Source organism: Coregonus lavaretus (assembly GCF_964263955.1).
Source record: "Coregonus lavaretus genome assembly, contig: HAP1_SCAFFOLD_1100, whole genome shotgun sequence".
Classification (NCBI taxonomy): domain Eukaryota; kingdom Metazoa; phylum Chordata; class Actinopteri; order Salmoniformes; family Salmonidae; genus Coregonus; species Coregonus lavaretus.
The window spans coordinates 134,468-146,626 of NW_028161050.1; the positions used below are offsets into that span (position 1 = coordinate 134,468).

Consider the following 12,159-nt stretch of genomic DNA (forward strand, 5'->3'; position numbering starts at 1 on the left):
TTGGCAGACTAAATAGCCTTGGTTTCTCAAATGACTGCCTCGCCTGGTTCACCAACTACTTCTCAGATAGAGTTCAATATGTCAAATCGGAGGGCCTGTTGTCTGGACCTATGGCAGTCTCTATGGGGGTGCCACAGGGTTCAATTCTTGGGCCGACTCTTTTCTCTGTGTATATCAATGATGTCGCTCTTGCTGCTGGTGACTCTCAGATCCACCTCTACGCAGACGACACCATTTTGTATACATCTGGCCCTTCATTGGACACTGTGTTAACAAACCTCCAAACGAGCTTCAATGCCATACAACACTCCTTCAGTAGCCTCCAACTGCTCTTAAACACTAGTAAAACTAAATGCATGCTCTTCAATCGAACGCTGCTGGAACCCGGCCTCCCGACTAGAATCACTACTCTTGACGGGTCTGACCAAGAGTATGTGGACAACTACAAATACCTAGGTGTCTGGTTAGACTGTAAACTCTCCTTCCAGACTCACATTAAGAATCTCCAATCCAAAGTTAAATCTAGAATTGCGCTTCCTATTTCGCAACAAAGCCTCCTTCACTCATGCTGCCAAACATGCCCTCGTAAAACTGACTATCCTACCAATCCTTCACTTCGGCGATGTCATTTACAAAATAGCCTCCAACACTCTACTCAGCAAATTGGATGTAGTCTATCACAGTGCCATCCATTTTGTCACCAAAGCCCCATATACTACCCACCACTGTGACCTGTAAGCACTTGTTGGCTGGTCCTCACTACATGTTCGTCGTCAAACCCACTGGCTCCAGGCCATCTATAAATCACTGCTAGGTAAATCCCCGCCTTATCTTAGCACATTGGTCACCATAGCAACCCTCACCCATAGTCTGCGCTCCAGCAGGTATATCTCACTGGTCATCCCCAAAGCCAACACCTCCTTTGGCCGCCATTCCTTCCAGTTCTCTGCTGCCAATGACTGGAACGAATTGCAAAAATCTCTGAAGCTGGAGACTTTTATCTCCCTCACTAACTTTAAGCATCAGTTGTCAGAGCACCTTACCGATCACTGCACCTGTACACAGCCCATCTGAAATTAGCCCACCCAACTACCTCATCCTCATATTGTTATTTATTTTGCTCTTTTGCACCCCAGTATCTCTATTTGCACATCATCTCTTGCACATCTATCATTCCAGTGTTAATACTAATTGTAATTATTTTGCACTATAGCCTATTTATTGCCTTACCTCCATAACTTGCTACATTTGAACACACTGTATATATATTTTCTCTTGTATTTTTTGACTTTATGTTTTGTTTTACCCCATATGTAACTCTGTGTTGTTGTTTTTATCGCACTGCTTTGCTTTATCTTGGCCAGGTCGCAGTTGTAAATGAGAACTTGTTCTCAACTGGCTTCTTACCTGGTTAAATAAAGGTGAAATAAATAAATAAATAAAATACAAGCGAAGTGACTCCAAAATGACAGGACATTATTCACCTTTCAGTTTCTATTGGGAAAACATCATCCAAAACACAACCAAGACAAACTGCAAATGCATTCAACAAGTTTGTAGAATCACACGACTGATGTAATCACTGCAGGTAAGGAATATGGGACCAAATACTAAACTTATGACTACTTTATTACAATATAAGTGAATATATCCAAATTATTTTGACATATACAAATGGGAGAAATAGATACATAAAGTGCTTTCATTTCTAAACAGTAACACAGATATGTATTAAAATATCATAAAATAAAAGGTGACATTATATACTGTCGCCTCATATGAAACATTATATCTCAAATCCAAAATGCTGGAGTATAGCACCAAATTTAAAACTGTAAGCTTCACTGTCCAAACACATATGGTGTGGACTATGTGTGCCTGGTAAACACATGTGGATCTGGTGAACAGTTATCACTTGTTGACCAACTACAGGAATACTGACCTCAGAGTCTCCAGTTTACAGTGGGGATTCCCCAGTCCAGCAGAGAGCAGCTTCACTCCTGAATCCTTCAGGTCATTGTTACTCAGATCCAGCTCTCTCAGGTGTGAGGGGTTTGACTTCAGAGCTGAGACCAGAGAAGAACAGCCTTCCTCTGTGACTAGACAGCCTGACAGCCTGCAAAGAATCATAATAAAACCACACTGCAATTCTTTGGTGGTGAAAATAGAGGCAGTATATTTTTTCAACATTTTCATTTATACCAGTGTCCTGAAACCTGCCATATACAGTGCCCTCCATAATTATTGGCACCCCTGTTTAAGATGTGGTCGAGGACTTCCAAAAATGCTCCTTTTTTTTAGTCTGGGGACTAAGATGGCCATGGGAGGACCTTGAGTTTGTGACTGCTGAACCATTTTTGTGTAGATTTTGCCACATGTTTTGGATCATTATCCTGCTGATGTCACGGCCGTCTACGGAAGGAGTGGACCAAAGCGCAGCGTTTGTGGCGAACATGACTTTATTAATTTCAAAGTCCACGAAACAAAAACAACAAACAATGACGGAACGTGAAGACCTCAGTTACAACGACTGAAAACGGAACAAAAACCCACAACCCTAAGGTGAACACTGACAGTTTAAATATGGCTCCCAATCAGAGATAACGAGCCGACAGCTGACACTCGTTACCTCCGATTGGGAGTCACATGACGAGACAAGACACTACAACCAAAACCAAACACAACCAAATGAACACACCCTATACCCCACACAACCAAATGAATACACCCTGGCTAAAACTACACAGTCCCGGAGCCAGAGCGTGACAGTACCCCCCCCTAAAGGCGCGGACTCCGACCGCGCCTACACCCCCAAAATAGGGGAGGGCTGGGTGGGTGTTGCTCCTCGGAGGCGGCTCCGGCTCCGGGCTTGACCACCACCCCACTTCACTCCCCCCGTAGTGCCCCCGGTCCGATCTGACCCAGCTTGCTGGATCAGGACCTCCGACGCGCACCCCTGGCTTGGCGCGTGAGGTAGGAATGGACCGGACCTGGCAGACGATACGCACCCTTTGCATGGTGCGTGGAGCCGGAACAGGCCTCACCAGGCGGAAGACTCGCATCCCTGGCTTGGTGCGAGTAGCAGGAATGGGCTGAATCCGGCTGACGACTCGCACCCTTGGCTTGGTGCGAGTAGCAGGAATGGGCTGAATCCGGCTGACGACTCGCACCCTTGACTTGGTGCGAGTGGCAGGAACAGGGTGAATCCGGCTGACGACTCGCACCCTTGGCTTGGTGCGAGTGGCAGGAACAGGCCGGGTTGGGCCGGCGACGCACACCGTGGACCTGGTGCGTGGAGCAGGGACCGGCTGGGCTGGGCTGACGACGCACACCGTGGGCCTGGTGCGTGGAGCAGGGACCGGCTGGGCTGGGCTGGCGACGCACACCGTAGGCTTTGTGCGAGGAGCAGGGACAGGCCGGGCTGGGCTGGCGACGCACACCGTAGGCTTTGTGCGTGGAGCAGGAACAGGCCGGGCTGGGCTGGCGACGCACACCGTAGGCTTTGTGCGTGGAGCAGGAACAGGCCGGGCAGGACTGGCGACGCACACCGTAGGCTTTGTGCGTGGAGCAGGAACAGGCCGGGCTGGGCTGGCGACGCACACCGTAGGCTTTGTGCGTGGAGCAGGAACAGGCCGGGCTGGGCTGACGACGCACACCGTGGGCCTGGTGCGTGGAGCAGGGACAGGCCGAGCTGGGCTGACGACGCACACCGTAGGCTTTGTGCGAGGAGCAGGGACAGGCCGGGCTGGGCTGGCGACGCACACCGTAGGCTTTGTGCGTGGAGCAGGAACAGGCCGGGCTGGGCTGGCGACGCACACCGTAGGCTTTGTGCGTGGAGCAGGAACAGGCCGGGCTGGGCTGACGACGCACACCGTGGGCTTGGTGCGTGGAGTAGGAACAGGCCGGTCCGTACTGGGAACACACACCACTGGCCTTAACCGGGGATCAGGAACGGGCCGGACCGGACTGGTAACACACCTCAGTCTCTCACGCCGTGCCTCAACTACTTCCCTCCCTCTACTCGCCAATGGCTCCCGTAATCCGGTAGCCTTCTCTCCACGTCTCCCTGTGGCAGCCTCCTGCTGCCCAGCCGCCCAAGCCATGTGCCCCCCCCCAAATTTTTTTTGGGGTTGCCTCTCTTCCATCCGACGATGGCCCTGCTGACGCCGTTGCTCCTCTCCTGCCAGGTTCTCCCCCTTCATCGCCCTCCGGTACCGGACGGCCTCCTCCTGCGTAATATGTCCCCAGCCGAGGAGGACATCCACCAGCGTTCTCTCCTGCGGGTGTTCCTGTATACGCTGCTTGGTCCTTTTGTGGTGGGTTTTTCTGTCACGGCCGTCTACGGAAGGAGTGGACCAAAGCGCAGCGTTTGTGGCGAACATGACTTTATTAATTTCAAAGTCCACGAAACAAAAACAACAAACAATGACGGAACGTGAAGACCTCAGTTACAACGACTGAAAACGGAACAAAAACCCACAACCCTAAGGTGAACACTGACAGTTTAAATATGGCTCCCAATCAGAGATAACGAGCCGACAGCTGACACTCGTTACCTCCGATTGGGAGTCACATGACGAGACAAGACACTACAACCAAAACCAAACACAACCAAATGAACACACCCTATACCCCACACAACCAAATGAATACACCCTGGCTCAAACTACACAGTCCCGGAGCCAGAGCGTGACAGCTGAAAGACCCAATGACGACCCATCTTCAGCTTTCTGGCAGAGGCCATCAGGTTTTTATTTAAAATGTCCTGGTAGTTCAAAGCGTTCATAATGCCATGCACCCTAACAAGGTTCCCAGGGCCTTTGGAAGAGAAACAGGCCCACAGCATCACAGATCCTCCACCATACTTCACGGTGGGCATGAGGTGCTTTTCGGCATACTCATCTTTTGTTTTACGCCAGACCCACTTAGAGTGTTTGTTGCCAAAAAGCTCAATCTTAGTCTCATATGACCAAAGCACACAATCCCAGTTGAAGTCCCAGTGCCGCTTAGCAAACTCCAGACGTTTATGTTTGTGAGTGTTAGTGAGAAAAGGCTTTTTCCTTGCATGCCTCCCAAACAGCTTGTTGGCATGTAGAGAGCGTCTGATGGTTGTTTTGGAGACTTTGTGACCCCAAGATGCCACTCTTTGATGCAATTCTGTGACAGTGAGCTTAGGACTTTTTTTTACTTCTCTTACCATCCTCCTCACTGTGCGTTGTGGCAAGATAAACTTGGGACCTCTTCCAGCCTTGTTTGTCACTGTTCCAGTTGTTTTAAACTTTTTAATGATTCCTCTGACTGTAGATACGGGCAAGTTAAGGCGAGTGGCTATTTTCTTGTAGCCATTGCCTGACTTATGAAGGTGACACAAATCTGCCTTACTTGAATGGTGTGTTCTCTTGTCTTTGCCATGTTGACAAATGGGTAAGAGAATTAGGCCTCTGTGTCACGTCATATTTATACCCCAGGGAAACAGGAAGTCATGAATTACTAATTAAAAGTTCCTAGATACCCTGACCAACTTTAGCAACTACAGAAAAATATATTTAAAAAAAAATCAATTAAAATTTTCAGCGGAATTGTTAGGGGTGCCAATAATTGTGGGACACATGATTTCAAGTTATTCTTTTTCTAAATGTGTGATTTTTTTTTTTACCACCAAAGTAATGTACTTAAATAAAAGGTTGGATTTTTCTCTTTTTTTGCATTTGGGTTCTATGTTGTTTAAAAAAAAAGGAGAATTTTTGGAAGTCCTCGACCACATCTTAAACAGGGGTGCCAATAATAGTGGAGGGCACTGTATATATCATTATTAGAAAAAATCATAATATTGTGTGTAGAGAGAAAAATGTATAGTACGAATATTTGAGTAGACTGACCAGAGCAGTTTAAAAAGCAGTATCAGTCAAATGACAGACAGTGAGGTATCAGATTTAGATTGTATTGAGTATACAGTCCACACCATATCTATTTTGACAGTGAAGATAACATTTAAAATTTGGCTCTATACTCCAGCATTTTGGATTTGAGGTCAAATGTTTCATATGAGGTGACAGTATATAATGTCACCTTTTATTTGAGGGTATTTTAATACATATCTGTTTCACCATTTAGAAATGAAAGCACTTTATGTATCTAGTCCCCCTATTTGAAGAAGTCATAAGTATTCTGACCAATTCACTTATAGTGCATTAAAGTAGTCAAAAGTATAGAATTTGGTCCCGAACTCGTTGGTTGCATTTGCAGTTTGTTTTGGTTGTGTTTTGGGTTATGTTTTGCCCAATAGTAACTGAATGGTGGATGATGACTGGAATAATTTTCTGTCTAAGTGAGTAGATAACATGTTTCTAAACACTACTAAATGAATCCTGATGATGCCATGATTAAGAAAAATCATGAATGAATCATGAATAATAATGAGTGAGAAAGTTACAGAGGCTACAACAAAACATGCTAACCTCTCACCATTACCAATAACAGAGGGGGTATGATCCTTGTTCCTCTGTAACTTTCTCATTCATCATCATTCACGATTCATTCATGATTATTCATAATCATAGTAGCATCCACATGAATGTAGAAGTGTTCAGAAACATCTTATATTCTTACTGACAATACAAGTGAAGTGACTCCAAAATGACAGAACATTATTCACCATTCAGTTTCTATTGGGAAAAACATAATCCAAAACACAACCAAAACAAACTGCAAATGTATTCAACAAGTTTGTAGAATCACAAGCTTGATGTAATCACTGCAGGCAAAGAATATGGTACCAAAAACTAAACTTTTGACTAAATTAATCCTAGTGTGTGTGTTTGTGTGTCCAGTGTGTGTGTGTGTGTGTCCAGTGTGTATGTGTGTGTCCAGTGTGTGCGTCCAGTGTGTGTGTGTGTGTGTCCAGGTTGTGTGAGTGTCCAGTGTGTGTGTGTGTCAAATGTGTGTGCGTGTGTGTCCAGTGTGCGTCCAGTGTGTGTGTGTGTGTGTGTGTGTGTGTGTGTCCAGAGTGTGTCAAGTGTGTGTGTGTGTGTGTGTCCAGTGTGTGGGTGTCCAGTGTGTGTGTGTGTCCAGTGTGTGAGTGTGTCCAGTGTGTGTGAACCAAAAAATACTGCAAATGCAAAGAATCACTGCAGGTAAGGAATATGGGACCAAATACTACACTTATGACTACTTTAATACAATATAAGTGAATATGTCCAAATTATTAAGACTTTTTCAAATGGGAGAACTAGACACATAAAGTGCTTTCATTTCTAAACAGTAACACAGATATGTATGAAAATATCATCAAATAAAAGGTGACATTCTGTACTGTCACCTAATATGAAACAATCTATCTCAAATCCAAAATGCTGGAGCATAGCAACAAATGTAAAACTGTAAGCTTCACTGTCCAAACACATATGGTGTGGACTATGTGTGCCTGGTAAACACATGTGGATCTGGTGAACAGTTATCACTTGTTGACCAACTACAGGAATACTGACCTCAGAGTCTCCAGTTTACAGTGGGGATTCCCCAGTCCAGCAGAGAGCAGCTTCACTCCTGAATCCTTCAGGTCATTGTTACTCAGATCCAGCTCTCTCAGGTGTGAGGGGTTTGACTTCAGAGCTGAGACCAGAGAAGCACAGCCTTCCTCTGTGACTCCACAGCCTGACAGCCTGACAGAGAGATCATCATGATTTCACAAACACACTTAATTTAACACCAGTAGTGTAGAAGGATAATGGCAGATGCATTTGGTTTATTCTCTTAAACAACATATAGATTCATCTTCCGTCTCCTAGAATGGTATGGTCATATTGTTATACTAATATGAACATCAATGCATTGATTCAGTAAGTTTTTCAATTTAATATTATATATTATATACATATTATAATACATATATTTCTCTAAACTGAATATTTCTTCCTGATGATTAGTACTTAAATGTCATTTTATGTACTCACAGAGCAGCTCTGGAGGCTTTGACCACTGGCAGCAGCCTCAGAAGACCTTCCTCTGATCTGGAGTATTTCTTCAGGTCAAACACATCCAGCTCCTTTTCTGAAGTCAGCAGCACAAAGACCAGAGCTGACCACTGTGCAGGTGACAGTTCTTCTTCTGAGAGACTTCCTGATCTCAGGTAGCTTTGGATCTCCTCCACTAGAGAATGGTCATTCAGTTCATTCAGACAGTGGAACAGATTGATGCACCTCTCTGGAGAGGGATTCTCCCTGATCTTCTCCTTGATGTAGTTGACTGTTTCTTCATGGCTCTGTGAGCTGCTTCTTGTCTTTGTCAGTAGACCTCGTAAGTGCTTCTGATTGGACTCCTGTGAGAGGCCCAGAAGGAAGCGGAGGAACAGGTCCAGGTTTCCCGTCTCACTTTGTAAGGCTTTATCCACAGCACTCTTGTAGAAAGTAACTTCAGGCTTGCGTCTGAACAGCGAAGAAAGGTTACTGGACTTTGTTTGCAGTTTGTCCATTAGATTGTCATCGTTGTTGATGAATGAGAGGAACACATATACAGCAGCCAGAAACTCCTGAATGCTCAGATGCACGAAGCAGTACACCTTGTCCTGGTACAGCCCACATTCCTCTTTAAAGAGCTGTGTGCACAATCCTGAGTACACTGAGGCGTCATTGACATCAATGCCAGCCTTTTTCAGGTCTTTTTTATAGAAAATCAGATTGCCCTCAACAAGCTGTTGAAAAGCCAGTTTTCCCAGTGACAGAATGCTCTCTTTATTCCAGTGTGGACCTGTCTCTTCTTTCCCAAGATACTTTTCATTCTTCTGTTTGGTATGAAACTCCACAAGGTGTGTGTACATCTCAGTCAGAGTCTTGGGCATCTCTTCTGTCTTGTCTGTATTCAACATGTGTTCAAGGACTGTTGCAGAAATCCAACAGAAGACTGGAATGTCGCACATGATGTAGAGGCTCCTTGATGTCTTTATGTGTGAGATGATTCTGCTGGCCAGGTCCTCATCACTGAATCTCTTCCTGAAATACTCCTCCATCTGTGGGTCATTGAACCCTCGTACCTCTGTCACCTGGTCAACACACGCTGAAGGGATCTTATTGGCCGCTGCAGGTCGGGTAGTTATCCAGATAAGAGCAGAGGGAAGCAGATTTCCCTTGATGAGATTTGTCAGCAGAACATCCACTGAGGTTGACTTTGTGACGTCACAACAGATCTTGTTCTTCTGGAAGTCTAGGGGCAGTCGGCACTCATCCAGACCATCAAAGATGAACATAACTTTGTACTTGTCATAGTTGGAGATTCTTGATTCTTTGGTTTCCATTGAGAAGTGATTGAGAAGTTCAATGAAAGTGTGTTTTTCCTGTTTCATCAAATTCAGCTCCCGAAAAGGGAATGAAAATACAAATTGGACATCCTGATTTGCTTTTCCTTCAGCCCAGTCCAAAATGAACTTCTGCACAGAGACTGTTTTTCCAATGCCAGCGACTCCCCTTGTCAGCACAGTTCTGATAAGTTTGTCTTGTCCAGTTAAGGGTTTGAAGATGTCGTTACATTTGATTGCAGTCTCTGGTCTTGCTTGTTTCCTGGTTGTTGTCTTAATCTGTCTCAGCTCATGTTCATTATTGACCTCTCCTGTTCCACCCTCTGTGATGTAGAGCTCTGTGTAGATCTTATTGAGAAGTGTTGGGTTTCCTTGTTTAGCGATCCCCTCAAATACACATTGAAACTTCTTCTTTAGATTAGATTTGAGTTCACGTTGGCAAATCACAGCAAGCTCATCAGAATCTAGAAATAACACAGAAGATATTAATATCACGTCTGTTTTAATGCCTACAGTATTCTAGGACTGTTATGAAGTTGTACATAAAAATAATGTATTCTCTTAACTGTCTGTATAAATGTGTAAATGTTTTCATAATGCATTACAGACTGGTGTGACTGATTTATTTCATTATTGGTATTATTGATGGTATTATTAATGTCATCTCTCTCTCTCTCCTCTTCTCTGTCTAAATTAATCACGTCAACACATCCCTGCTGCTACTTGATGAGGTCACTAGGTGTTGTGTTAAGGCTGCTACAATATAATTGAGTTACACAGCTACTTTAGCTGTACTTTAGCTACATATTTTAAATGTTTGTTATAAAACTTCATTCAACATGAGGCAGACAGCTCTTACTTTTCTCCAGTGTGTCAGCAAGCTCCTTCTGGTTCATTTTCCTCAGGACGTGCAGTGTGATCTTCAGAGCCCCCTCTCTGGCACTGCTGTCCTGCTTCTCATCTTCAGCATCCACCACTTCCTTATCCGGCTTCTGACTCTCAAAGCCTTCTGGGAGTTCTGGACTAAGAATCCTCTTGAACATCTTCAACTCGTTCTTCACAAATGTCATAATATTCTCTTCAAGCAACTGAAATAAATCAAGTAAATAAGTTAAGCAAGAGACTAAATGCTTTCTCATTAACACATTAATGAATGATTGACAGATCAACTTTACTTGAGGTAAACAAAAACAAATGTACATAAAAGGACCACATACACTGAATATGGAGGCCAGGTCTGTTTGATGACTCTGGGAAGACTGACCACTGAGAATCTCTGACTCTGATCTCTCCTGTTGGTTTCTGTGGACAAAACACGAGATTACATCTCCTCATCCAGGGAGTGCACACACACACACACACACACACACACACACACACACACACACACACACACACACACACACAGGGAGGGAAAGTTGTGTCAGTTTAATATTGTTTCAGGACTATGAAAATGGAAAAAAGGATTAGCCTATGGATTATGAAAACAACAAAAATTAATTGTAAAATGGGAGAGGAGAAATTAGTAGAGACAGTGTTGTTTAACTCACTGACCATGACCCATGAGTTCTTCTTACCTTTGTTCAAGAGAAAAGTCTCCATCTCTAAACATTATAGGACGACCCATAGACTTGTCACTCTTCATGGACACACAGCTGGGTACAGGGGAGGCTGGTCTCTCCTGCTTGATTGGACTTCAACACAACAGAGACAAACATTACGTCTCTCATCTACTCTGAGCTCAGATGGGGAAACATAAGATGAGTTTCATTCCAAAATGCTTTATATCCATTTTCAGAAACACTGAAATGGTAAATTAGCTTTTATTGTTTAAAGAAATTATGAAAAAGATTGGTGTTTTCATGGTATGTGATTGTTCAATGACAGACACGTATTTGTTTAAATCTATCACTTGATGGTTTCATTTCAGAGAGACAAATAATCATGTTTTTTTGCACAATGCTATATATCTGCCTCACTCTCAGAGAAATAAGTAGTACTGCTAGGTTTTACACAGTAAAAATATATATCTGCCTCACTATCAGAGAAATAAGTAGTACTGCTAGGTTTTACACAGTAATAATATATATCTGCCTCACTCTCAGAGAAATAAGTAGTACTGCTAGGTTTTACACAGTAATAATATACATCTCCCTCACTCTCTGAGAAATAAGTAGTACTGGTAGGTTTTACACAGTCAAATGTGACCGACCAGCTCGATTCGGTCTTATGTAGAAAAATTTGAAATTGTGTTTTTTTTACATTGGATAAAAGTAGAGACTCAGATAGAAAAAGGTATATCATACACTATAGATGAGGAACAATGGGAAAGTAATTTTGCTTTGAAAGATGATAAACTTGTAACCTCACTTTTGAGAAAATGGCCTTTAAATGTTTTGGTACACCTACTGGAGAGCTCTTCTTTATCTACAGTGGTGTTACTTTGGCAGATAAGGTCACCCATCTAAATAAATAGTAAAAAAAAAAAAAGTTTTATAATTAACTAAATGTATGTTGTTTATGTCAGTTTCATTGTTTGTTATGCTATAAATGGTTATTTTATGGTTGTAAGTGGTACAATGAACTAGAAAATGTCATATTTTGCAATTCTGAGTAATTACTACTTTAGTAAGGATATACACGTTATTCAGTACTACTGCAGTTACTAAATAATTCCAATAGATGGCAGCGTAAGACCATTAATGACATTTCAGAAGCTCAGTTTAGTTTTCTCCCTGGATACACCACCACTCCACCTCACAGGAAAACTCCTGCCCACGCTTTTTACTGTCCCTTTCCACACTGCTAACGCAAGAGGAACGACTGAAAAAGCATTTAACAGATTACTGTGAAGTAATATAATAATCTTG

The 12,159-nt window shown here is 43.4% G+C and overlaps 1 protein-coding gene across 1 annotated transcript; it reads right to left on the reverse strand.

Annotated features, from left to right (window-relative positions):
- Positions 1–4,448: 4,448 nt before the first annotated feature.
- On the reverse strand, positions 4,449–10,557 carry LOC311121153 (uncharacterized protein; the record flags this gene model as incomplete). Its single annotated transcript, XM_084195674.1, has 4 exons — positions 10,507–10,557; positions 10,149–10,377; positions 9,596–9,753; positions 4,449–4,457 (listed from the first exon to the last, which is right to left on the reverse strand). Exons 2-4 carry the CDS (start codon positions 10,357–10,359, stop codon positions 4,449–4,451), a joined length of 378 nt encoding a protein of 125 aa, XP_084051800.1. The 5' UTR covers positions 10,360–10,377; positions 10,507–10,557.
- Positions 10,558–12,159: the final 1,602 nt, after the last annotated feature.